Source organism: Equus quagga, chromosome 1, assembly GCF_021613505.1.
Source record: "Equus quagga isolate Etosha38 chromosome 1, UCLA_HA_Equagga_1.0, whole genome shotgun sequence".
In the NCBI taxonomy this organism is placed as follows: domain Eukaryota; kingdom Metazoa; phylum Chordata; class Mammalia; order Perissodactyla; family Equidae; genus Equus; species Equus quagga.
In genome coordinates this window covers 45,269,107-45,297,059 of record NC_060267.1, presented here as the reverse complement: position 1 = coordinate 45,297,059, position 27,953 = coordinate 45,269,107, and the positions used below count along the sequence as shown (strand labels likewise).

Genomic DNA, 27,953 nt, shown 5'->3' with positions numbered 1-27,953 from the left:
TGAGGAATCTTGATTTTTATATTGTTGGGTTTATCACTGTTTTCCCTTATGGCCTTTGCAGTATCCTGGCCCACTAATGATGGCACAAAATCATTCATTCCTCTTTCCACGGTGCCTCCTCACTTTTCCCACTTCAATTTTGGATTGACAGCAGAAAGCTGTTGGTACCTTCCTCCCCAAGTCTGTTCCTGGGACTGTATTCTTTGTCAGTGATAGGGTAGCCCTGGATAATTTTGTTAGGAGATTTTAGTGTTCTGAAAAATCCCCCATTTTCTTAATTACTGGCACTCTAGAAAACTCTTTGGCAGTTTCTTATAAAACTAAACGTGCAATTACCATGCAGCCCAGCGATTGCACCCGTGGGCGTTTACCCCAGAGAAATGGAAACTTATGTTTACACAGAAACCTGTACATGACTGTTCATAGCAACTTTGTTTGTAATAGCCTCAAACTGGAAACAACCCAAATGTCCTTCAGTGGGTGAATGGTTAGACAAACTCTGGTACATACATACCATGGAATACTACTCAGAAATAAAAAAAGAATGAACTGTTGATACATGCAACAGCTTAGATGAATCTCCATTGTATTATGTTGGGTGAAAAAAGGCAGTCTCCAAAGGTTACATATTGTATTACTCCATTTATAAAACATTTTTGAAATGACAAAATTTAAAGCTAGTGAACAGATTAGTGGTTACCAGGAGCTAAGGATGGGAAGGAGAACGAGAGAGAAGTGGATATGGTTATAAAAGGCAATGTGAGAAATCCTTGTGGTCATGGGCTAGCTCAGTATCTGACTGTGCTGGTCTATACACGAACCTACACATGTGAAAAAATTAAACAAAATAACAATTGAATAAAAATAGAATTAAATACACAGGCACACACACACACACAAATGAGTGCCAGTAAATTGGGGACATCTGAATAAGGTCAGTGGATTGATCAATGTCAGTGTTCTGGTTGTGATATTGTAGTTTTGCAAGATGTTACCTTTGGGGAAAACTGGGGTACACAAGATCCTGTACACAGGATCTCAATAAAAATTTCAATTGAAAAATAAGTCCTCATTTCTGCAAATACCAGCCTCCCCAAAAGCTGCTATGTAGAGGCAGGTTCAGCCGGAGTAAGTGGTGCTCTCCTGTGTTAGGGTCAGCAGGGGGACAGCTGAGGGACCTAGTGCTGGCGGCGGAATGTCAGGAAGCAGAGCAGTGCCTCGGGTTCAGCCCAGTGGTCTGCTCTGTCAGCCGGATGAAGATCTGAGAGCACTGACTGGCATTTCCAAGGATTCTCTGGGACAGCCCCACTGGGTAGCCCATCTTACAGCCTGTTTGAGGGGAAAAGAACACTGACTTAGGCTCCAATACCTCAGAACCAGTGAGGATTTGACACTGGTGGCTGGGGAACAGGAATGGGGGAGGGTTCCCCTGCAAGACGAGCTTCGATGGGGTGGGCCCACCCTGATCATGCCTAGCACGTGTGCCATGGTCATATTTATTTCGGTGCACCTTGTGTTAGATCGTTGGCTCTGTATGAGACAGAGCGTGGCCTAGCACTGTGGTTCTCAGTGTGGTGGGGGATCCCTGAGATCCCCAGGGCCCTGCTAGGATTCTCTGAGGTCAAAACTATTTTTACAGTAATACTTAGACATTTGCTAATTACTCTCTTCGTTTACAAGTGTACAGTGGAGTTTTCCAGAGGCCGCGTGATGTGAAATGGCAACAGATTAAATACAGAAGTGGAAGCAGATACGAGTCTCCAGTTGTTTTCCATTAAGCCAGACGTTAAAAAGACTTACAAAAATGTAAACCAGTGCCACTCTTCTCACTTTTGTTTTGGAAAATATGATCATTTTCCTTAAAATATGTTATTTATGTTAACATGTTATGGGGTTATTATTGTTACTTTAAAATGATTTAATAAATATTGAAGAATTTTCTCATTGTAATTTTTTTTTTTTGGTGAGGAACGTTTGCCCTGAGCCAACATGTTGCCAGTCTTCCCCTTTTTTTGTTTGAGGAAGATTGGCCTTGAGCTAACATCTGTTGCCAATCTTCCTCTTTTTTTTGCTTGAGGAAGATTAGCCCTGACCTAATATCTGTTGCCAGTCTTCCTCTTTTTTTGCTTGAGGAAGATTTGGCCCTGAGCTAATATCTGAGCCAGTCTTCCTCTATTTTGTATGTAAGTCACCACCTTAGTATGGCTGACGAGTGGTGTAAGTCTGTGCCTGGATCCGAACCCACGAACCCGAGCTGCCAAAGCAGAGCACACTGAACTTAACTACTAGGACACAGGGTCGACCCCTTCTCATTGTAATTTTTAATAGGTGAATATTGATATAAACTACATAAACAAAAGCTCTTTGGGATCCTCCATAATTTTTGAGAGGGTTAAGGTGTCCTAACACCCGAAAGTTTGTGAACCTTTGGCACAAGCCACTTGGCCAGAAGTCAGTGGGCTTGAGTTCTACTCAGGACTTTGCTGTGTGACCATGAGCAAGTGAGGTAGCCTCTTAAATTGATTTCTTCTTCTTTAAATGCTAGTAATTATCCTGTTTTATACACCTTAAATAAACATAAGATAATTCTGTGTGAAAAGCTTTGAAAATATGTCCTACGCAAATGTAAGGAATTTAATAGTTATACAACTAAACAGATGTTGGAAGAAGATGTAAAGAATCAGGTTTATGATATGTTAGCCGACGTTCTGTTCACTTTTTAATTTGTTTTCATTTTTGCATCTTCTGACAGTTTCTGTATACATTTTATTTCTTTTTCTCAGTTTCTCAGACAACCATTTTAATTATTAAAAGGAATTAAGTCAATACATCTTCCAGCGTTTTCAGTCAAGAAGGGATTTATATTCCTGATACCTTGAAGTAGTGTCATAAGGTCAGGAGCGCTATCTTGGAGAAACCACTTACCAGCTGTGTGACTTTAGGAAAGTTACTTATTCTCTCTGTGTCTTGGGTTCTTCATCTGTAAAATGGGGCTAATAATACCTCACTTTCCAGGGCAATTATGAGTCTGAAAAATAATAAACATGAAGTACTCTGCCAAGTGCTTGGCACAATATAGATGCTCCATAAATAATAATTGTTATGATTGTTATTAACATATAATAAAAGATGTAAGAATAAACTTGTCTTTTACTCTGTCTTCAGTAAAAAGAAAAAGCTACTTTATTCATAAGTTTAATAGCAGTAATTTCTGTTTCATTTGATTTCGTTCTTTTTTTCTGCTTTGAAGGGCTGTTGAGTGGCCAGACTTCCCCCACAAATGCCAAATTGGAGAAGCTGGATTCTCATCAGGTGTTGCAGCTCTGCCTCAGGTACCAGGATCACCTCCACCAGTGTGCAGAGGCCGTGGCTTTTGATCAGAACGCTTTGGTTAAACGAATCAAAGAGGTAATGTATTGTGGGAAAATAACATCGCTGACTCATTATTGGGATTCCCTCTGATTCCTGGTTCTTTTGTACTGGGTTTTCTGAGGAAAGAAGAATCATAATTCATGTGAAAGTACTTAGTAAACTAAAGAGCATGGCACAAATGTTGAGTAATTGTTAATAATAGTAAGTAGGTCCTTCTTTTAAGCACTTAACTATCTCATTGACTGGACCACTGCTTGGCACAGCTCTGGGAGCACCAAGGTATAAGTAAATACATTTTCCAAAGTTTTCACTCAAGAAGGGGTTTATGTTCCTGATACCTTGAAGTAGTGTCATATAAAGAAAAGTCCAAGAGCTCTATCTTGGAGAAACCACTTATATGAATGGCACCCCTGGAGTTGTTTAACAAAAAATTCCTGGTTATTGAGTCAGGCGAAAGAAGAAGATGGACATGAGGAAACGCAGGAGAAGGGTTGAGAATCACTACAAATTGATTATCAATTAGTAATGGATGTAGTACATCCTTGAGATTACAAAGTTGTCATCAGTTATATTGATAGATTTAAATTTGCTAACACCTCCAATATTTTAGTACTTAGCTTTCATAAAATATATGCATGTATGCTTCTCTCCTGGATTAAATCCTTTGATTTGGACGAGTATTAAACATGACCTTTCATATTGGTTGGCATTGATGTGGCCTTTCACATATTACAAGCTTATTTTACTACATTATGATCTGCAGAGCTTTAAATCCCAAACATGCCTGTGCATTAGAATCACTTGGGTTTTTTGTTTGTTTCAGTATTGTGTTCTTTTCTCCGTCCAGTCGGTCTAGACTTGATCTGTGAATCATTATTTTCATAAGCTCACCAAATGATGCTGGTGCCTTTCTCCATCACCTGGGATTGGGGAGCCACTGGTCTAGAGCACTATTTTCCAAAAGTTGTTTTACAAAACTAGTTCCATGTAAAACTCAAACTTTTTTCTTATCTCGTCACCACCCTTGGAAATTCAACGGATGCTGTCTTATTGAAAATTCTTAGGGATCTCCTAGTAAAGAAAAGCAACACTTTTCAAACTTATTTGAGTTCAGAACCCTTAGTTTAGGTAACATCTATTAACATCTTAGAGAAGCAGTGTTTTTTAACGTGCTTTGGGAAATGGTTTTGTGGATGTAAGACCTTACCATTTTTGACTCCTATGCTAGAAGTTAACTATGATATTAACAGAGAGAAGACTTTAGAATAAATCAACTTTTTAATGCTTCTTATCTTCTTTTTGAAAGGTCCTCTGATTCATACCTGTCATATTGTGGTTGAGGAAAACGTGGTGCAGGAAAGTCCAGTGGCTAGTTCGTTGTCAAAGAGCAGGGTGACATATCTTGTAGCTGATAGTACCAGACAAAGGTCCTGATTATACCACATTTTCAAGACTCCAGAGCACTGTTTCTTGGCCTGGAATGTGTGATAGAATCACCTGGGATTTTTCTCCTCCAATATCTGTGATGAAAAATTTTATACACATGCTGAAGTAGACAAATACTGGGAACTTTCATGTCCTCGTTGCCCAGCTACACAGGTGTCAACTTGTGGACACGCCTGTTTCATCCAACCCCGCTCACTCCCTGCCTCCTCCCCAACTGGTCCCTTTTGCAGCAAATCTCAGGTATGTCATTTCATTCATAAATACTTAAGTATATATCTTTAAAAGTAAAGGAGTCTTTTAAAAAAACTTTTTAAAAAACAGCCACAATGCAGTTATCATACCTGAAATATTTAACAGTGTTACCTCAATTCATTCACTATAGCTGAGGTGCTTTTAAGAAAATACTGCTGTGTAGATCGCATTCAAAACCAGTTGGATTGAGGGTGCCGGCCCCGTGACCGAGTGGTTGAGTTTGCGCACTCTGCTTTGGCGGCCCGGGGTTTCGCTGGTTCGGATCCTGGGTGCGGATGTGGCACCGCTCATTAGACCATGCTGAGGCGGCGTCCCACATGCCACAACTAGAAGGACCCACAATTAAAATATACAACTACATACTGGGAGGATTTGGGGAGAAAAAGCAGGGGAAAAAAAAGCCAGTTGGATTGAAATCTTTGAAGGGTGGTGGGTGGGGAAGGGTGGAAGCTGGGCATTGGTATTTATGAAAGTACTCTAGATGATTCTAACATGTAACCAGAGTTGAGAACCAGTGTTGTGGAGCGTTCATTTAAAACAATTAAACTGAGTTTAAAGTTCTGTTTGAGGAACTTTGGGATTCACCTTGGGTAGACATTAGTGACCCAGGATTGTTGCAAAACAGAGAACTGGACTGTTCACAGTACTCAGCAGTTCTCTTAGGGCAGAGGACGTGAGCGCTCTTTTAGGGTTGTCATTGGTGACTTGTCATCTCTGTTGGTAAGTGTTAGCAAACTCCTGAAACATACACATCCATCTGTGCTCACTTCAAACCATAGGGTTGAAATTAGTCACTTCCAAATGAATAAAGCAGAGGATGTAGTTTTGATCAAGCACCAACTCTCTGATATTATTCCAGATGTTTCCTGGAAATTTGGCTGCAAGTGTGAGGAAGTAACATAATGCTATACGTGTTGAAAAGTAAGGGAACTTAATAACGATGGAGACTATGTGTTAAGTGGAAGTGGAGAGCTGGACCAGCCAGAGGCCCATAAAGTTATAGTGTTTGTGATCACTGAAGTTTGGATAAAAGGAAACATGGCTATAACTGTTTCTGATTTAGATAAAAGAAAATCAAGGAGTTAGCTAAGCTTTCCTGTTGCTAAATTTGGATGACGCTCTTGAATGGAAAGTTTCTGTTTTACAAACGTGTGTATTGAGAGAGGATTAGAAGATACAGGTAGTCTTCCTTCACAAACAGGGAGTCTTGTAATATACTTGGACCGCTAGTTTCCTTAATGGCTATAGGATGATGCCTCAGTCTACCAACCCACATTGCTGAGCAACTATTGCAGACCTGCTTGGTGTGAGGTCCTTTAGGGGTTACAGAGAAGTGTGATGTTGTTCCTGCTCACTGAGAGCTTAGTCTAGGTGAGAGAACAAAGATACACAGAACAGTAGTATGAAAGATAAGGCACTGTCAATGGAGAGTATTTAATTGTGGTTTATAACTGAAGTTCTGTAAGAGTTAAAGATCAGGATATCCTGGAGTAGGATAGGTCTTAAAGGAAAACTAGGATTTGGGAAATGAATGGAGAGAAAGAGCAGAGCTTTGCTGGATAAGGAAACAGTTTGACAAGTCTTAGAAGAAAATTAACTTTGGGGCTTCAGGGGACAGTGAAGAAACTAAACTTGTTCAAAGAAATATTCTCTGTGTTAAGAACCACAGAAGGGTGGAAGATCTTAGAGACCTTCTGGTCCAGTGCTGTCATTATTTAGATGCAGAAATTGAAGCTTTTTAGAGAAAGTAAGCAATTTATCCAGGGTCACAGAGTGAGATAGTGGCCAAAATTATGGAATTAAAAGCGGATGAAGATCAAAGGATTTTTTGGTTTTTGGGTTTTTTTGCAGGTGGCATCCTTGACCATGTTTACAGGTGAGGGGGAAGCGACAGATGAGAAGAGATCAAAGGTGAAGGCTAGAAGGCAATTCTTAGAGTAAGGTCCCTGAGGAGGCGAAAGATGGTAGGATTTAGAGCCCTGGGGGCATTGGCTTGGAGAGAACAGGCAGGAGATGGGCAAGTTTATAGAAAGAGGGTGCCGGGTGGAGCTCAGTCACACCCGAGGAACTTGTGTGTTCTCTCTGAAGAAGGGGGACGTCGTTTGTGGAGGGTGACCGTTGAGTAGTAGTACAGCCGTGAGCACTGAGAGTCCCTCACTGAGGGCTCAGCTAAGGGGGATACCTTCTACTTGTATCTGTGGGCGATTTAGCATAGTGGTTCTGTGTGTGAACTCCAGAGCCTCAGTGCCTGGGTTCAAATCCTGGCACTGCCTCTAACTAGCTCTGTGACCTTGGACAAGTTACTTAATCCTCTGAGCCTCAGTTTCCTCTTCTATTATATGGGGATAAGAATAGTATCCACCTCAGAAAGGTTTTATTGAGGTTAATTGAGGTACTGTATGTAAAGTACCTAGGAGTGGGTCTGCCTATAGTAAACACTATAGTGTTAGCTCTTGTTATTGTTTACATATTAATAATGACCAAAGGAGAAAAGCCAGTTTATTGCCATGAATTGGCCCATGTGAAGTTTCTTGATACTGGTAGCAGCCTAAATATTGGCTCCTTTTACCTCTACTCTCAACCTAAGTGTGGTAAAAGAAGTAAATAGAAGCTAGACAGATCATTTTTAGCCCACCCTGGTTTCCTCGAACTCTGCGTCATTTCTTTCATGCCATGGGTATATGACTTGTGGAATTTTTGTAGTCAGTTTAAGTGTTTGTTCTGCTTTGTGAATAGCAAACTGGTGCCTGGGGAACATGGATCATGAGAAATTTGGAACTGAATGGCAGCAAATGACTAGTCCTTGGCTTCTAGGCTGTGGAGTCAGCATTTCTTATCATTTCAGTGATTTTCTGTGATATCTCATCATTTCTTGTTAAGGATTTGAGTTCACAGGCAGACACTTTTAGCTTTAGGTTCCATCTGTCACTGAAATTTGGGTTAAGTGAAGGGAGAAAGGAATATGCATCCTCCTAATGTGAATGCTTTCCCTGGCTTGGGGGAGGTAGGGGAGGAAGGCAGGTGACAATTACACAGCCCCAGGAGGACATAGTTGGGACCTTTGGAGCAGTTCTCATTGCTGAGCTGCATCATGGTTCTGCCTCACTCTAGTGTCAGTGGGTAAATATGTTCATAGATTAGACGACCTTCTTAACTAAGGTAAATTTTGTTTATTTTGTTATGGTTATTGTGTGCTTGCTTAAAGGCCTTGAGACTAAATTCATGATTGATTCTGGTAGTTGCTGTGTTTTTCATTCTTAGATGTGTTGATAAGCAGGTTATTTTAGCATAAACCAATGTGGAGCATTGAATGGAGGTTCAGATGAACAAGTAAGAAAGAATTGCAATTCTTAGAATGTGATTACTTAGGATTAGAAAGAGACCCTAAAGTTTCTCTAATTTAGTTCTGTCATTGCATAAATAAAGAAACCAAAGTTGTAGGAGTTTATTTGGGATTTGCCCAACATTTTTCTCCTAGTTAATGACTAAGATGATGGAAGATGAGCCTGCCTGATCCCCAGTTCTCGTTGCCAGTTTACCATATTACTTACGTTCTGCTGCTTTGGAGTCTTCCATTTTGTTTGTAGCCGATCCTTTCTCGCGCAGTAGGCACTCAACTGGTGATTGACGGAGTGAGCTCCTGTTCCTGGGCCTGCCCACAGAGCTGGGCAGGGGTTCCTTTCTGTTGACAGTACTGTGATGTTTGAGACCTAGCTGGCGCCATTTTCCAAGGGCTGACCTGACTTCCTGTACCACATTTCCTCCCGTGTGGCTGGGAGAGCGACTGATCAAGGGTAAACGAGTTGCTTACAGTGTTGCACAGAGAATCAGTGTCTGAACTGGCATTGGCATTCATTCTGAGCCCCTCCATTGAAAGCCTGGTTTGAGTGAGCCATTGGCCTGGTGAGGCTGCTACTCTTCTGCCACCTTGAACTGAATCCCCTTTAAATGACAACATTGTTGGATTCTTGTTGCTGCTTTTAAACATATCCTGGCATCAGTTGCTGCTTGCTTGGCCTCAAATTATAAAATGATTTGGGAATGTTTATTTAAAACTACAAATTTTGACAAGAGTGTAGAGATGTGTTGGGCTTCTTTTTTTGCTGAAAGGCTGAAGGCAAGACATTTCAAGAAAGTTTTGTGTTCCCTTTCTAATTTACAAGTTACTCTCGTGTAAATTTCAGATTGAGACCTTACAATATAATTATAGTTTTCCCCACTCATTGTCCTTTGGGCAACCTTTCCTTTTGGTGAGAAATACAGCTGGTCCCTTGGGTGGCAGGAAATACAGATGGGGGACTGGGCTCATTCTGGTTTGTCTGGCTGTAAGGTATGCTGTATGGTACTTCCTTGAGCCTAGCCTCACACTTCCTTTACACTAGCATTGTCTTGCCAAAAGGCAGAAATTCTGGAAGAGGGCCCAATCTAGTTTATGACTTGCCTGTTGAAAATGTAGGCTTGTGTTTTTTTTGGTGACACATGAGCAACTCCCAGTTATTTGACTGCTCCGAGATTTAACTCCATGCAGATTCTGGGTACTGACATATGACTATGTGTGAAGAGCAGCCCCATTTCCCCCCAGTTTGCCTGCCCCAGACATGGCCCTAGAAGGCTGGCTCTGCCAGTTTTCCTAGTACTGGCCGCATGTGCCAGGCACTGAAGCCCCTTTCCCTCTTCCTCCTGCAGCTCATTTCCAGTTTACCAGGTTGGGCAATGCTAGAGGCCCCATGTAGCTGCCCCTCTAGTGAGGAATGTCAGAGTAATTGCAATCTGTAAGCCAGCAGGTAAGCAGTATTCAGGGCACATGGGTTATAGAACTGGAAGCAGGGCTGGGAAAAGATATTTCCTGTCCTGTATCTCTTTCAGTGAAGAAAGACAAAGAATTTTAGCAAATTTGAGCATTGCTGCAATGCCGAGAACAATGCCTGGCACAGTAACATTTAATAAATATTTGTTAAATGAACAACTTAATATATTGTTCAATTATCTCAATATCTTTATCACGGTGACTGATAAGCTTTCTTATTCTACTAGAGAAAATAAAGGTTCTAAGGGTTGTATTAGGTAGGGTAGGCTAGACTGCCACTATAAATAGACTCAAAAATGTGTAATGGCTCAAATGCAGCAGAAGTTTATTTCTTGCTCATGTTTCTGGTTAGCAGATGACTCTCCTCCGTTGAGTTCAGGGATTTGGGCTCCTCTCATCTTGTGGCTCGGTCATGGCCAAAGACCACATTGTTGATGGCATCCAGTTGGTGAAAAGGGAAAAAGAGTGGAATAGCACAGAGGGGAGGTTTTTATGGGCCGAACCTGTAAGTCTTGCACATCGCATGGCCACAGCTGACTCCAGAGGAGGCTGAGAAATGTAGTCAGTGTGTCCCCAGCGTTATACTAAATTTTGAGCATCTGTGTCACCTTTGAACTTACATCTCTAAAATGCATCTGTAGCCCAACCTTGAGATTCAGAAAAGCTGGTGCAAGGTTCCATGGTAAATTTCACTTGGTTTAAATCCTTCTGTCAGTGAAAACCAAGTGATATTAAGAACACACTTAAGTTTCTAACATTAAGTGAAAAAACTAGGACACAGCATTATGTAGTCAATATTAGCAATTTCAACTATGTTAAATCTTCTTAGAAAAAGATTAGAAGGAAACAAGACAGTTGTGGTTGCCCTTTGGTGATGAGATGATCAGTGGTGTTTATTTTTCGCCTGCTTCGTTCTATTTTCTTAGATTTTACAAATCTCATCTTGAACATAGCCAGCCCTGGTGGTCTAGTGGTTAAGATTCTAGTAGCTCTCACAGCTGGGGTTCATTTCTGGTCAGGGAACCACATCACCCATCTGTCAGTTGTCATATGGTGGCGGCGGCGTGTTGCTGTGATGCTGAAATCTCTGCCACTCATATTTCAAATACCAGTGGGGTCACCCATGGTGGACAGGTTTCAGTGGGTCTTCTAAACTAAGACAGACTAGAAAGAAGGACCTGGCCACCCACTTCCAAAAGAAGAAAAACAAACTGGCCATGAAAACCCTGTGAATAGCAGCGGAGCATTGTCTGATAGAGCGCCAGAAGGTGAGAGGATGACTCAAAAAGACTGAGCAGGGTTTTGCTCTGCTCTACACAGGGTCACTAGGAATTGGAATCAACTCAATGGCACTGTAAACAAACCTGAAACGTGCAATTTTTTTCAAATTTGCAATTCATTTTTCTCAAAATATATGAGCCTTATTAGGATTCTGTCTCCCTGGCTGCAGATTTGTGACTCACGGACATAAGGATACGCCTTTCAGAACTTTGCATGTGCGTGCCTTTACATGTCTGCTTCATTTATGAACTCATTCAGCTCTGTGCCAGGCTCTGTTCTAGGTGTTGAGGATATATCACTGAATAAAACAGACAGGCTCCCTTCCTCATACACCTTCTGTTCCACTGGGGAAACAGACAATAAACGAGGTAAAAAGTAAAACATATATAGATGTAAGATAAGTAGTAAGAATAAAAATATAAAGCAAGAAAAAAGATTTGAAATGTCAGTGGGGTGGAAATTTCAGGTAGGGTGGGCCAGGAAGGCTTTACTGAAAGGAGCTTTTAATCTGAAGTCCTCCTGGCTAGTATACAGTGAGCCAGGAGACTCTTCCTCGAAACTATCTGTACCGAAAACTTATCAAATTTTTTGACCAATGACAATCATAGTACCCAAGATTCTGTTCATTATTAACAATCCATTCACTGTCGTACTTATCTGGCTGTTCTGAACTAGAGACTTATTTGCTATCTCTGTTGTCAGTTGGAGGACACTTGCAGATCCAAACTCCTTTTAAAGACATCTCTAATTCTTTCAAGTCTCAAGGATTCCCAAAGGATTTCTCTAGGATGGGTCCCTAGAGGTTGAGGCAACAGTTAAGTTTTTTCTGCCCATGTTGACAGACTATACTTTATTTTTGTTTTTTTGGGTTTTTTTGCAGGGGAAGATTCGCCCTGAGCTAACATCTGTGCCAGTCTTCCTCTATTTTTAGTATGTGGGCTGCCAGCACAGTATGGCCGCTGACAGAGCAGTGTAGGTGTGCGCCCAGGAACCAAACCCAGGCCGCCAAAGTGGAGCATGCTGAACTTAACTACCGGGCCACCAGGGTTGGCCCAACACACTATACTTTAATATTGTAAGATTTTAGATGCCATGCTGGCATTACTCCACAGTTCTCATTCTACACGTGAATAGAGAGCTTATCACACGTCTAAGGTCATATCAGACCATTACTAGAAATTGCTCATGCAGAAAGTTAAGGTGACAGCCAACCTGCAGCCCAGAGAAAATAGGATAATGAATGTGCTCATTATTAATGAATCTGCAGGACTGCAAGGAGCTATGTAAAGGAAAGGATTATTTTAGGGAGGGAAAGTCATTTATTCAGATGCAGCAAGACCAACAAGGAGGTGATTGCAAGATGTTATTCTACAGGAGTATGAACCTTAGTGGCACCATTGCAGCATAGTTTCGGTAGTGATTTCTTCCTATATCCTGAGGTACCTCAGCCATTCTCTTTCACCCTTGCTGACACCTAGATTCTCTGTAACCATTTGTTTGCCTGCCTTTCCATCTTGTAATAGTCAGAGTTATATTCTCTGAAATCTACCAAGTTCAGACTGCTCTCTGTTCTCCACTCCTGCTCCATGCCTTCTCCAGTGCTCTCCTGCGAGAATCGGCTCCCCATCTCTGCCTGATGAATCCTCTACTCCCATCAGTTTATGTCAACAGCCTGTACATAAAGCGTTCCTGGTTTCCCTTAGTCAGAAGGGATCTCCTGCCTCATTTCTTTCCTAGTGCTTAGGAAATGTTTGCTGGATGCATTTGTGTAGTGAAGTTGAGTTGTCACCTCAGCTCTCTGCATGGGTGATGATATGGGCCGTGGACTCTAGATCAGGCTCTTGCATGTCAGGAGAGGTCATCCAGCATCCTGTTTAGCAACACAGACTCTGGCATCAACTGAGATATGCCAGATTATTATATTAGTAGCATCATCATCATCATCATCATCATCGGATATTGAGTATCTCCCCATTCTTTCTTCAGGCATAGGGTAGAGGATTTTATCTATAAAATATTTATCTCCATACAACCTCCAAAGTCTGAGTCAAAAAAGGGATTGTGTTCATGGATAGTTTGCTACATAAATGAAGGACTCATAGAGCACATAAATAATCCAGTTTTACATTGTTTAGTCACCTTAGCTCAGGTTTTAAAATATTTAATGTATCACTTAGGTCATACAAACTGACTGTTTTTTCCCTTTAATCCTGGACATTGGGAAGGAGAGTCGAGGTTAGTGATGGGCCTCTCAGATTTTCTCCACTGTCTACCTACTCCATCTGCCAACATGGCTTCTCCACCTCCTCTCCTAAGGTGGTAGGAATAGTAGTAACAATAATACAGCCGTCATTTTGTACACGTTTTCCATGTGTCAGGACTGAAATAAGCATTTTACATATGTTATCATCTGCTTCTGACAGATAAAGAAACTGAGGTTCAGAGACCCAAAAGGTCACTCAAGGTTACACAGTTGTTCAGCGGTAGAGCTGGGGCTCAAACCCAGGTGTACAACCCACATTTGAGCCTCCACAACCCATGGTTTTTCTACTGTCCTTTTGTGTTTCTCTTCATTTCTTTATCCAAAAGCTTTTTACTGCCGGCTCCTCTCATTGGTGCGTAATGCTCACTCTCCCTGGCCCAGCACTCCTTTACGACCTTCCCTTTAGAGGTTCACACTATACTTTTGTATTTCACAGGCAATCCTTATAGGACGCAGCTACACTTAAAAAAAATAACCCTGAAGACCCCACATGTAAGTCTTTAAAATGACAACCCTGCCTACTTTGAGGCTAACTTTTCCATACTCCCAGTTGATCAGTTTTTGAGAAAGGGGCCTTTTTCCAGCATCTCAGAGGACTGTGGTTGGAGTGAAGGGGGACCGAGGGAGGCACAGTCAGGGGAGCGGAGAGTGGGCTCGTGCGGGGCTCTGTCCTCCGCCCTCCACTCTGGAAGGACCGCAGAGAGGGGCTCTTTGCCTCGTCAGACAGAAAGCTGAGCAGACTTCTCAAGGAGGCAGAAGGTCTTCTAAGGTGTGTGTCTGCCCTGAACTCAGATCTTTCCTGGAGTCCAGAGACAGCCCTCCTAAGGGAGAGGGGGGAGTGCAATTTCTGCCCTCCAGCTTTTATTTTTACTCTGATCTTCTTTTTTCTTTTCCCGATTTGCTGCCTTTCAGTCTAGTGTCACTTTCTAGCCCTTTCCTGGTGGAGGGGGAGGGTAATCTGCCTGACTGTAACATGTTTAGCTTTGGGAACTACTTAAAGGTTTTGAGATTTCTCTCCTAAACATAAGGCCAAGGGTAAGAAGGCATAGGAGATTGGGCAAGTGATAAAATAATTATTGGAACGAAGTGATGCAATTAGAATTCCTGAGGTCCTGGTATCTCTTAATTCTTTTGAAGACCCAAATAAAATTTGTTCCTTTATGGAGACATTGTATTTAGGCACATTGTTTGAACAAAGGAAACAGGGTCACTTCAAAATATCCACTATGTGGTAATCGATGCGTTCAGCCTGTGGTGTAATTAATGAAAACATTGGCGACAGTCTGCCCATTGTTTGTCCGTTGCGCAACAGGAAATGGCAGACTAATAAGGAGCTGGAGAAGGCTTACGTAATTCCAGAAGGAAGCAGAAACTGCACACAGTTTTGACTGATATCCTCCTAATTGCAGATCTAGGCCCACTGAGCAAGTTCCTGTTCCAATAGGCATGGAGATTTTGATTTGACTTTGTCATTTGATGTTGCCGTCAATTAACCATAGATTTTTGTTGTCCTTATGGCCAGAAATCATGTCTTGAAAAGCTTTGTTTTAGATCACGGTTTTCACACACGGTTTCAATCGGTTTGACAGGGTACAGCTAGCTCTAGAGGAGGAAATGGCCCTGGCTGACTGTCGTTGCTCAGGGCAGCTGGCAGTACCGTGGTGTGGTGGCCCTTGGGCTCGAGATCTGGAGTCCAGTCCTGGCTCTGTGGCCTTGGGCAGATCGCTCAGCCGCTCTGGAGTAGTTTGTGTGTGTGAAGTGAGGGGTTGGGATTGAGTGATCTCTCAGGACCCTCGCAGCTCGAAAAGTCTGTGTTCCAAGCCCCTTGGTGAAGTCAAGGATTGTGAAATGCTTGTACAAGTGAAATGTCAGAGTACAAAGTGTACAAACAGGCTTTGCCAATGAAAATGTCATTCACGTTTATCTGCTGACAAATGCTTTATTCCCTTTAGTCTCTGTTCTCAGTTTTTGTTTTGTAAATGTCTGTGTTATGTCCGGTAATTTGTTATTAAAAAAATAAATATTGGTGGTTAAATTAGAAACAAAAGTGTTCTTTCACTTCACTTGAAAATTGTAAAAATTGCCATTTAAATTCATTTGCTAAGGGTTTCGAAAAGGTATTGAACACATTGCTCAACTTAATATGTTTTAATTGAAATGAGTTGATATTTGAATTAATTAGCTCCGTAGAAAAGACAGGCGGAAATTAGGCGAAAAAGCACGAGTTTGTATTCTGGCTTCCCTGCTAGTACTAACTGTGTGACCCTTGGCGCCTTTTCTGATCTCTAAATCCCAATTCCACAACTCTAGTAGCAGAATTCTATTGTTCCTATAGGATTGTTGAGGAGTAAAGATAATGCATGTATAGTACACAGTACAATGCCTGGCATTCAGTAGATACTCAGTGGATAGTAGTTACAACTGCTATACATTATTTTATTAAATTAATTAAGATAACTAGGGAATTGCTGAATATTACATACTGTGTTCGATCTAGCTAGTCATCCTAATATGATATACACATATTACTCAAAGAAATAGTCCCATGAATATAGATTTCAGTTTCTGTTTTTGGTAGACCATCCATGTAGACTGAGATTTGCCAGGGATTCTCACCTGATTTACAGATCATGGGTGTGATATGAGAATAAATGGCAAGAGTTTACTCTTATAGGCATCATTGCAAGCTATTGTCTTCAGAAACAAGGTTACTTCAGAATGTCCAGTATGTGGTAATTGGTGCCATTTAGCCTGTGGTGTAATTAATGGAACCGTCTGCCCATTGTTTGTCCATTCTGCAAGAGAGAGGCATCCTAGAGAGGATTCCCACAGAGAACTCTGGAAATGGTGATCTGGAGGAGGGTCAGAAAGCCAGAAACGCACAGTTGACCTGGAAAAGTTTTTCTTGCAGCCTGGCCTACCCTAACCTTTATAATCTATCTTAATCCCCACTAGAGGTCAAATGGTGAAGATATGGTGGGGATAGAAGATGGAGGGTGGGCTAGAATGTGCCAAACTTTGATTGGTGGCAAGAGTCATTCCACTCTCTGAGTGGAGACAGCTAATAATACGAGTCAAAGACAAAATCGGGAGGTAGCTGATGTATGAAAGGTAGAGCAACTAAGCTCAAGCACTAGAGCTTAGAGTGGAAGAAAGATCTTAAGAAGGTGCCTCCAGTCAGAAGTGAGATTGAGAATGTGGCCATCATTGAGTCAGTTTAAGAACAAGCAAGAAAGGTTCCAAGACATTTCTGACAACTCTACTTTGAGACCTCTCCCCTTTTCATAGTACACAATTCAGTAGTTTTTAGTATATTCACGAAGCTGTGCATCTAACACCACTATTAATTCCAAAACATTTTCATTACTCCAAAAAGAAACCCCATATAAATTAGCAGTCACTCCCCATACCCCATTCTCCTATCCCCTGGCAACCACTAATCTACTTTCTGTCTCTATTGACTACCTATTCTAGGCATTTCATATAAATGGAATCATACAATATGTGGCCTTTTGTGTCTGGCTTCTTTCACTTAGCATAATGTTTTTAAGGCTCATCCATGTTGTAACTTATATCGATATCACATTCCTTTTTCTGGCTGAATAATATTCTCTTGTATGAATCTACTACATTTTGTTTATCCATTCATCAGTTGTTGGATGTGTGGGTTGTTTTCACTTTGGGGCAGTTACAAATAATGTTGCTGTGAACACTTGTGTACAAGTATTTGTGTGAACATGTTTCAGTTCTCTTGGGTATATACCTAGGAGTGAAATTGCTGGGTCATATGGTAAGTTTGTGTTTAGCTTTTGGAGAAACAACCAAACTCTTTTTCTAAGTGCTGTCCTATTTAACATTCCCACTAGAAGTCCACAAGGGTTCAAATTTCGCCACATCCTCACTGACGCTTGTTATTGTCTGTCTTTTTATTTTAGCCATCCCTAGTCAATATAAAGTGATATCTTTTTGTGGTTTTGATTTTCATTTCCCTAAGGTCTAATGATGTTGAACATCTTTTCATATCTTTGTTGGTCATTTGTGTATCTTCTTTGGAGGATAATGAGCTGTATTTGCAACGCAGATTTTGCCCTTGGGACAGTGCTAATTTATATATCTATGCTGGCTGTTCTTTCTTCAGGAGGATTAGTAGTTCTGAGATCCAGAACACGTGAAAGGGTGAAACTTTGTGTAAGACACTGAAGCAGTTTCCCTTGAATGTGGTCATATAATTTGAGAATTTCTTAGTTTTCTTTTAGTGCTGTGAAAAACAAATCTCCCAACGTATTTGGCCATTCAGTGGAATTTGTTATAATAATGTAACTTACATTTTTATAGCTCTGTTCTGTTTTTAGATCACTCTTGTATATATCTTCTTCTTTATAATCTTCATAATACCACTGTAAGATAGAATGGATGGATGGATAGGTAATAATAATATTATTATTACCACTTTTAAAAAGTAGAAGCTGAGCGGCCAGCCTGGTGGCACAGCGCTTAAGTGTGCACGTTCCACTTCGGTGGCCTGGGGTTTGCCGGTTTGAATCCCGGGTGCGGACCTGGCACCGCTTGGCAAGCCATGCTGTGGTAGGTGTTCCACATATAAAATAGAGGAAGATGGACACAGATGTTAGCTCAGGGCCAGTTTTCCTCAGCAAAAAGAGGAGAATTAGCAGATGTTAGCTCAGGGCTAGTCTTCCTCAAAAAAAAAAAAATTAAATTAAAAAAAATTAAAAATAGAAAAAAATAAAAAGTAGAAGCTGAGACTCAGTTTTTAAGATTTGTCCAAGGTCACACAACTAATAGGGTTTAAATTCAAGCTTTGTGACTTCTATCTTTTTTAAAAAAAAAAAAATTTTATTTTTCCTTTTTCTCCCAAAGCTCCCTGGTACAAAGTTGTCTATTTTTAGTTGTGGGTCCTTCTAGTTGTGGCATGTGGGATGCCACCTCAGCATGGCTTGATGAGTGGTGCCGTGTCCGCACCCAGGATCCAAACCAGTGAAACCCTGGGCCGCCGAAGCAGAGCGCACGAACTTAACCACTCGGCCTCAGGGCCAGCCCCTGAGTTCTGTCTTTTTATGGTAATAAATTATGAGCCATGTCAAGGCTTTGTTGGGTGAATCTGCATTGCTGAAAATCAGTAATAGGCCCATCTCCATATAGACATTTGAGGCATGGCCAAGTGCCCACAGATTGTTCCTGACCTCAGAATTCATTAGTTATATAGCTATAAAACAGGATGAATTGTCATTTTTCCATTTAGTTCCTTTAGCTAGAAAAACTTTACAATAAAAGAGAATTGTGGGGCCAGCCCCAGTGGCCTAGTGGTTAAGTTCAGTGTGCTCCACTTGAGCAACCTGGGTTTGGTTCCTGGGTGCACACCTACACCACTTGTCTGTCAGTGGCCATGCTGTGGTGGCAGCCCACATACAAAAAGAGGAAGATCGGCAGCCGATGTTAGCTCAGGGCGAATCTTCCTCAGCAAAAAAAAGCACACATAATTGTATATCACTGTGTATTCATTACATTTTGGGGCATAGAAGGATGTCCATCCTCAGGAAGAACAAAGCTGGGGCTGGATTTGGTATGTGCAAAGAGAGGCAGACAGCCCTTGGTTAGCTGGCCTTGGTCTCCCCACCGCTGTATTCCTAAATTGACATCCTTGGGAAACAGGAATTTAAATGTAGGAGAGTGCAGAAAGAATGAACTATCTTTTGAGACCAAATAAAAATTGACCTGAGGCTTAAGTTACCTGAGAGACATCACATTTAAAAGCTGAACGTTATTACTTTTAAAGAGTAGAAAAGATGAGTGACTTTTTAAAATGTAGTCTCAGTTACATCCTTAAGCAATCTTTTTTCTTTTTAACCTTTTTTTTAAAAACTTAAGTACCTTAGGGAGAGGAAAAACTGCAGTCTATCAATTGTATAGACCTGAATTTTGTTAGCTGTGGAAATAATTTACCTACTCATTTTTCTTTTTGCCTTTGAAAAAGTTATTAAAGTTGCTATGACTGTCTTGTACATATCTACAACTTAAGGTTTTAGAATTTAGAAGATGTATAATGTCTTTATGAAACTCTTATGGTTGTATCACGCATCTTTTCTAACATAAAACTATAGGCCCTTATAGTATGTATAAGTACTTTGAAAAATTTACCTTTACGGGTCTGGCCCCATGGCCAAGTGGTTAAGTTCGCCCGCTCCACTTCGGTGGCCCAGGGTTTCGCTGGTTTGGATCCTGGGCGTGGACATGGCACCGCTCATCGGACCATGCTAAAGCGGCGCCTCACATGCCACAACTGGAAGGACCCACAGCTAAAAATATGCAACTACGTACCGGGGGACTTTGGGAGAAAAAGGAAAAATAAAATATTTTTTTTAAAAAAATTACCTTTACTTTGAAAAGGAAATTACATCAGGTATTTAAGACATCATCTATAGAATGGCCCTTCTGTCCCAAACCATTATTACTTATTTTACCAAACTTATTTTATCAGGAAATTTTATGTAACAAATTTTTCAAAGCAATGTACTCTCATTGGAGAAGATATCATTTATTAAAGCTCTTGTGCTTGCTTTCAAAATATGTTTTTAAAAAATATATATAATGCATATCCATTTATGTAGTTTTATTTTACCATGTTGGATAGTGCTAAACAAACAGTGGTAATAGTTACTCATTCCCATGGCTGAATATATGAGTCAAAAATACATGGAAGGACTGGTAGGTAAATAATGATTTCAGTTATTACACAGTGTGAAATGTTTCTGTAAGGAAACTTTGGGATGAGTAATGTGACTCTGTTGTAAGATTTTCAGTAGCAGAAATGAGGAACAAAAATAAAACATGTCAGCAAAAAACACAATGGTAAGTTGTCATCTGAGTGGTTGTGTAAGCCTCGAAGATAGTTCATGTAACAGAGATGAGGCATAACGACAGCGCCGCGCCTTCACACCAAAGATATTATTGTGTCTATGTGGATACCTTGCAATGTCATCATTCCTTTTCTGCCCTTATTTACTAAATTTCTTACCTTGCTTTTCCATTGTTCACGTAAAAGAGGTTTCTAGACATAGTTTCTATTTCAGTTCACATATATTTTATATTTCATGGAGCTCTATTTTTCTGGGAGCTGTTCTAGGTGTTTTGTGCATGTTGTCTCCTTACTCCTCACCTCAGCCCTGTGAGGTAGGTACTATCATTATCCCCAGTTTGAGGGTGAAGAAGCTGAGGCTCAGAGAAGTTAAGTAGATGGTTCAAGGTCACAAAGTAGTCAGTCATATGCAGAACCAAGATTTTGACCCAGTTCTGACATTGCTGTCTTCATCTGCAAGCTGTGTACAGTTGTTGGTAAAGCTGGAAGGGTTATTCAGCTTCACATTAGTTCTTCGTTTATTTTGTTGCTTCTCTAGAAGCCCTCTCCCCTTCTGAGAGACGCCCACTCCTCTCAGAGTGACTCTGAGTCACCGAGCTCCGGCTCAGGAATGCCTTCAAAACGTCTAGATAGGTCATTTGCAGAGTGTGGATGGTCAGCTCACACCTGAGGTAAAAGCTCTGGCTAAACCTTGGAAGGTGAACTATTGAGAATTTAAGCCAATGGATCTGAAAGCAACTGAGTCCTACTCCGCCATTCCAGCTCAGGATGGAAGCTTCCATGAAACAGGTCCCTCCTGAGCTTGTGTGTGCAACCTCAGTGGGCACTGGTGTCATGAAGAGCCACTTCTCTACCCGGTGATAAAGGATTGGATTCAGGACAGTCTTGGTCGTGGGCTGGAAGTCTCCAGAGCCCTCAAAGTGATTTGAGAATTGCTCAGAATGTTTTTCCTTCCACACTGTGTCAGGGCTTCAGCACGGGAGTTCTGTTGAGACTACTGGCTGGTTAACATCTAGCTACTCATTTTTTCCTGATCTGTGGTCCACCTTACTTAACTGTGCCCACTGGGACAAGCTTCACTCTCACACCTTCTTGGATCCATTGTCTCAAAAGAGCTAGATGCCACTTGGAGGTGACTGCCTGCAGGACCTTCCCTGGGCTCCTGGCCCATTTCCAGTGGCTCTTCACGGCCCTCCTCCCCTACTTTCCTTTTTAATAAATTCGGTTGATATTCAACTGATCTGTTGGAGGCTCACTTTCCTGGAAAGGATCTTAATTCTTTTTTAAAAGATCTTAAAAGCAGGCTTTCCTTAGAAATTCAATTAATGTTTTAGTGAAACAGAGGCCATAGGTCAGCTCTCCTGAAAAAATCCCAAATTTGGACTTTTTCTTATTAGTGAGTCGTAAGAGTTCTTTATATATTGTGCATATGTCTATTATCATATATATAGGGAATATTTTCTCTTAGTCTGTAGCTTGCCTTATCATTTTCTTAATAATGTCTTTCAAAAAGAAGTTTTAGAGCCAGCCCTGATGGCCTTGTAGTTAAAGTTTGGAGCTCTGCTTCAGTGGCTGGGATTTGGTTGCTCAGTGCAGAACCACACCACCCGTCTGTCAGTAGCCATGCTGTGACAGCAGCTCACATAGAAGAACTAGAAAGACCTGCAACTAGAATATACAGCTATACTGGGGCTTTGGGGGGAGGGGAAAAAAAGGAAGATTGGCAACAGATGTTAGCTCAGGGTGAATCTTACCCAGCAAAAAAAAAAAAAGTAAAAAGAAATAGGTGAAACTAAAAAAATTATAGTGATAAAAATAAAAAAAGTTTTAAATCTTGATGAAGATCAATTTAACCATTTTTTGTTTTATAGTTAGTGCTTTATCCAAGAAATCTTTGCCTAGCCCATGGTAGCAAAGGTTTTTCTTTTATGTTTTCTTCTAGAAGTTTTATAGTTTTAGCTTCTATGTTTAGGTCTGTGATCCATTTCATTTTAATTTTTGTGCTTGGCAAGAGGTGTAGGGGTCCACGTTTTGGTCCCCCCCCCCCCCCCATACAGATATCTAGTTCTTCTAGCACAAATTGTTGAAAAACTTTCTTTTCTCCATTGAGTTACCTTCGAATCTTTGTAAAGAAATCAATTGACCACATATGTTTGATCTATTCTACACCCTCTGTTCAGTTTCCTTGATCTGTATGTCTCTCTCTATGCCAATACCACACTATCTTGATTACTGGAGCTTGATAGAAGTTCTTGAAATCAAGTATTACAGGTCTTTAAACTTTGTTATTTTTCAGAATTCTTTTGGCCATTCTGTGTACTTAGATTCAGTTTATCAAATCCCTACAAAAAACATGCCTTCTAGAATTTTGATTCAGATTGCAAATGAATCTGTAACTCAATTTGGCAAGAATTGACATCTTTTTTTTTAAATTTTTATTTAATTTTTTTAAAAGATTTTATTTTTCCTTTTTCTCCCAAAGCCCCCTGGTACATAGTTGTGTATTTTTAGTTGCGGGTCCTTTCAGTTGTGGCATGTGGGACACCACCCCAGCATGGCCCGACAAGCAGCGCTGTGTCCACACCCAGGATCTGAACCAGCAAAACCCTGGGCCACCAAAGCAGAGTGCGTGAACCTAACCACTTGACCACAGGGCTGGCCCCAAGAATTGACGTCTTAATAATATTGAATCTTCCAATCCATGAACATGGTATACTTCTCCATCTTTTGAGATCTCCTTTAATTTTTCACAGTAGAGTTTTGTAATATCAGAGTACAGGTCTTGCTTGTACATATTTTTTGTAATTTTTCCTAAGTTTTCAGGTTGTTGATGTAATTGTAAATAGTATTTTTTTATTCTGTTGTCCAGTTGTTCATTGCAAGTATATAGAAATATAATTGATTTTTGTGTATTGACCATGTATTTTGCAACCTGGGTAAATTCACTTGTTGGCTTTTTTAATTTTTGGTAGATTCCTCAAGATTTTCTGAGAATGCTGTCATGTCATGTGCAGATAAAGGCCCTTTTATTTATTCCTCTCCAGTTTCTATGCCTTTTATTTCCTTTGTTGATTTATTATACTGGCTAGGTCCTCTGGTATATAATGTTGAATAAAAGTGGTGAGAGTGGACATCCTGGGCTTATTCCTGATGGTAGGGAGAAAAATGTCTTTCACCACTAACTATGATGTTAGCTGTAGGTTTTTCATAGATGCCTTTTATCAGATTGAAGAAGGTTCCTTCTGTTCGTAATTTGCTGTAATTTTTCATAATTGAATTTGTCAAATGCTTTTTCTGCATCTATTGAAATGATTTATGATTATATGATTTTTAACCTTTATTCTGTTGAAATGGCAAATTACTTTGATTCTCAGATGCTGATAAAGCTTACATCCTTGAGATAAACCTCACTTGGTCATGATGTATTATCCTTTTTGTATATTGCCAGATTTGATTAGCTAATATTTTGGATCTCTTTCTGGCAGTGGACCGACCAGGTGGGCAAATAGGCTGCACCAACCACAGAAGATAGTTGGAACGAGTTTGAGCACAGTCTCCGGATAGCTAATGTCTTAGTAAAGCCTGCAACGTCACCTACAAATACTCTCACCTCCTTTTTCACCTGTCCTTTGAAATGTACTGCCACCAGAGACAGTATCTGAGTATGTACGGCAAGGTTTGAAGTTTTAAGAGTAAGCAATGAGTTCCTTAAAGGCAGGGACTTTAGCTCATTCATTTCTATTAGAATAAGATTAAACTGGTGTTACAGTGGCTTATAGAGAATGGAAATTTCTTCTCTCCCAGGCCTGGTACGACTCTCACCCACAAAAGTCCTCATGGAGCCAGACTTCTTCTGGCTCACTGCTCTGCCAACCCAAGGGTGTGAACTCAGTTATTCTTGTGGTCTAAGGGGGCCGCGTCTGCCTTACAGCAGCAGCAGAGTGAAGGAAGGGATGACAAAGAGGAGGAGCAAAGAGCACATGCCGGCTAACTCTTAGGGAAGATACCCAGAAGCTGCCGTGAGAGATGTTCACGTACATGTACCACTGACAAGAACTTAGTGTGGTCACAGCAAGGCAAGGTTTTGAGGCAAGGGTCATGGAGAATAAATAGTCATTCTCTGTTTATTGGAAAATCGAATCGTTTTCTCATTTAACTGGTTTTTCCTGGAAGTTCCTGAAACAAAGTTATTTGCAACATTTCCCCATCTGAGCCTGAGTTTCTTGGAATAGTAAAGTCATGTTAACAAAGACAATGGAAAAGCAAACTCACATTAGTGTACACAGTAGGCTGTGTGGGTGTATGTAGTTTGGTTCTCAATATCTGTATCCCCAGGAGCTCGCGTGGCCCGTGGTAGTATTCAGTCAATGTTTGTTGCCTATGTATGTTATATATGGCCTTCCTGTTGGAATCTTTGTCCCAAAAGTACAACTAGGAAAGGTGAATGAGGACGTGTTCTAGACGTCAGAATGGTAAGATTCAGATTGCATTAGATACTGACTGACTGCCTGGAGTCACATGGATGCGCTGGGCTGAGTCTGCACCTGGGTTCAGGGTGCATGCGGAGATCGGGCTTAGGGATCAGGGATCAGGAACAGTGTCGCCTCAAGAGAGCAACGGGAAGGGTATGAGAAATAGGCATGTTGCCAGTTTTATTACACTTTTCCAGGTATTAAAGTCTTACTTACACCAAACTGAGATTTTTTCTGCAGCAATCAGAAAGAATGGGAAAAGATTTAAAAGGCAGTAAGTTTTCCGTCATGTGATTTGATGTTCTTTAATACCGTGCCATGTACCAACTAAAATCTCCTGTACCTCTAATGGTACACTCTCTTGCTTAGGAAATACGTGTCCGAGGAAGATGGTGGACTGTGCAGATCTGGGTTCTGGTCTTGGTCCTGTCACTGGTGCGACCGCGGAGGTCACTCAACCTCACATTGCCTTTTCTGTGTTTTTTTCCTCCCATGGGCTGTCATAGAATTGGCTCCTGAAAGACATACTATAAGCCTACTACTAGAGACATGCTACAAGCACTACTACTACTCTAAGACATACTGTAACCTACATAGGAAGAGCTTGCGTGAATCGTTTGTGCTCACCTGAGCATTAAACATGGCATGGCTTTGGACAGAAGCTTTGGATACATTAAACATGGCCCCAGCTGGATGTGGAAACGTGGAGGGACGTGTATGCCATTTGAACAAATACCTTGCTACGATGGTTGGGAAAACTGTCTGATCAGGTGTAAATCAGGGGCAATGGGTTGATTGCCAAGGGCCTCGGACATGATAAGTTAGAGCCTTGGAGGCCGTTTCAGAGAAACTCCTCAGGTGTCTGTCTAGTCTGGTGGAGTTGGGGTGGGGGCATGGGAATGCCCCCGCCAAGTGGAATGTGAAAGCCCGAGAAGGTTCTGAGTTCTGGAGCGGGCTGTTCCATGAGCCGCGCTGGTTCTTGTGAGGACTCCGGCTGGCTCCCGCACCTCCCGTTGGCTCTCGGAACGTGGAGTATTCTAGGTGCTGGATTGAACTGTCGTCCGGAAAAGGCCTGGTGGTGGACTGTCATGAACACAATAGTTCACTGGCTCGCTCCCTCCAGAGTGCTGAATGGTGAACAGGGTTGCAGAGAATCCTCAGAAGGTATAAATTGTTTTCACATTATTTAGAGTCTCCCGTTCAGATGGATTTTTTTGTCCCCTGTGCCCTCCTCCCACTAGCTGTCTTTTTGTCCCCTGAGCATTTCAAACCAAGTGAGAGAAGAACCAACAGAAAAAACAAGCACGGAGCTCTTCTGACACCTGCCCTCTCAGCATCCCTCTCTCGCCTGACACACAACATAAAAGAGAACTGGTTCTTTTTTCCTGGGGCTTGCTTGGGTCTCTTGTATGTTAGTTTGGTTTGTTTTTGTTTCTATCACACCGTTTTAAGAGGCGCTGTGGTAGTACGCACTGAGGGCCAGCCTGGTGCTGGGCTTGGGAAGGGCACGCTCCTGGAATCAACAAGAAGGAAGGGCTGGAGTAGCATTTGAACTTGGGGAGAGAGATGTGAGTCTTGGCAGTTTGTTTCTTCCCTGGTTAGGGAAGGGAGCGGGCGGGAGGGAGTGGATGTGGGATCCATGCGGGGGGGGGGGGGGGGGGGGTTACAAGCATCTGACACGCTGGAGGTTCCCTCCCCCTCCTATTTTTATCCAATGATGGGTTCCAAAGAACTTCACCAAGAGAGGAACAGAGGTCACAAAAATGGGGAGCTCAGAGCTAAAGCTTGTTAACCTGGGGGAGAGAGTGCATGAAGCAGCCTCAGTTTGCCTCACATGGTGTGGACCTGAGCCTTGGTTGGCATTTTGGTCCTGGTGGGACCTGCACTTCTCCCCCGAGGCCTGCCTATCCCAGCCATTCAGGGAGCGGGGGGAACAAAGAAGACATGGGAAAGCCCCGCTGTGCCGCGCGGAGGCACCGCTTGGTGGGTTTGCCTGTGATGATATCTCATTTCACCCTCACAGCAGCCCTGCAGCCCTGGAGTTAGTTCCCTGTTTTTTGCAGAAGTCCCTGAGACAGAAAGGATAAATAGTATCAACTCAAGTGGCAGAGCCAGATTCAGACCCTGGTGTGTGATTTCCAAACCCAGGATTCTTTCCTGCAGAGAGAGAAATCCTGGGGTCTCAACAAGGTGTAAATGGCTCACACTCCCAAAACATAGAGCCGGAGACAGTCGTCTCTTCGTCTCCCTCTGAAGCTGGTGCTGGGGCAGCGGCTGATACAGCTGTGTTTGGGAAGGGTTTGTGTGGGTGTGTTTTACCCCGCAGTGCTTCCTGTGAAGCTGGGCACCTTCACTTGACCTGTGCCCTCTGTACCTCACGCTGATCATGTGATCACCTGATCCTCTTGGGAGGACTTATTTCAGCTAGACCTAATGAATTTCACTTCTTTTCCCCTCTGACAGATGGATCTGTCTGTGGAAACTCTCTTTAGCTTCATGCAAGAGCGCCAGAAAAGATATGCCAAATATGCAGAGCAGATCCAGAAAGTCAATGAAATGTCCGCCATCCTCCGCCGCATACAGATGGGCATTGACCAGACGGTGCCCCTGATGGAGCGGCTCAACAGCCTGCTGCCGGAGGGCGAGAGGCTGGAGCCCTTCAGCATGAAGCCGGACCGAGAGCCCCAGCTGTAGAGCTGCTGCTCCCCTCCTGCCGGGCAGGGGTTCTGGGACAGAGCCCGGCACCGCCAATACCCTGAGGACATTGGGAACCAAAGTCATGTGATGTGACCAGCGCTCGAAGCTGGTTGGAGGTTTTGCTTGTCCCTGAAGCAGAGGTGAAGCGGTCCAGCTGGCCTGAAAATCTGACTTTGTCCTCCCCCTTTCCTCGGTGTCCTCCCTGTGCAGAGCGAACCACACTGGTTCTCAGTGATCACCGAAGTTGGAGCGTTCGAATTACTAAGATGTCGTTACAGAACTCTGCATCGGGAATTATTTTTATTTTGTTTAGTTTTTTTTTTAAATTGAAAGTATATATTATCTAGTCTTGCTTATGGAGTGAAAATATGCAGAGAAGGGGAGAAATATTTTAAGCAGCTCTGTGTCCTCGATGCCTTTATGAAATTTTACTCAATAGGCTGTCTGAGTTACGGGTTTACTGTAAACATAAAGAACTAATTTAATCCA

At 41.9% G+C, this 27,953-nt stretch overlaps 1 protein-coding gene across 2 annotated transcripts in view; it reads left to right on the top strand.

The window, feature by feature from the left end:
* BORCS5 (BLOC-1 related complex subunit 5) overlaps window positions 1-27,953 on the top strand; it is an 83,123-nt gene extending 55,170 nt beyond the window's left edge. For both annotated transcript variants that reach the window (XM_046639781.1, XM_046639776.1), the window contains exons 3-4: window positions 3,251-3,408; window positions 27,231-27,953. In XM_046639781.1, coding sequence (XP_046495737.1) covers window positions 3,251-3,408; window positions 27,231-27,461 — 389 coding nt within the window. In that variant the 3' untranslated portion in view covers window positions 27,462-27,953. The remainder of the gene's footprint in view (window positions 1-3,250; window positions 3,409-27,230) is intronic.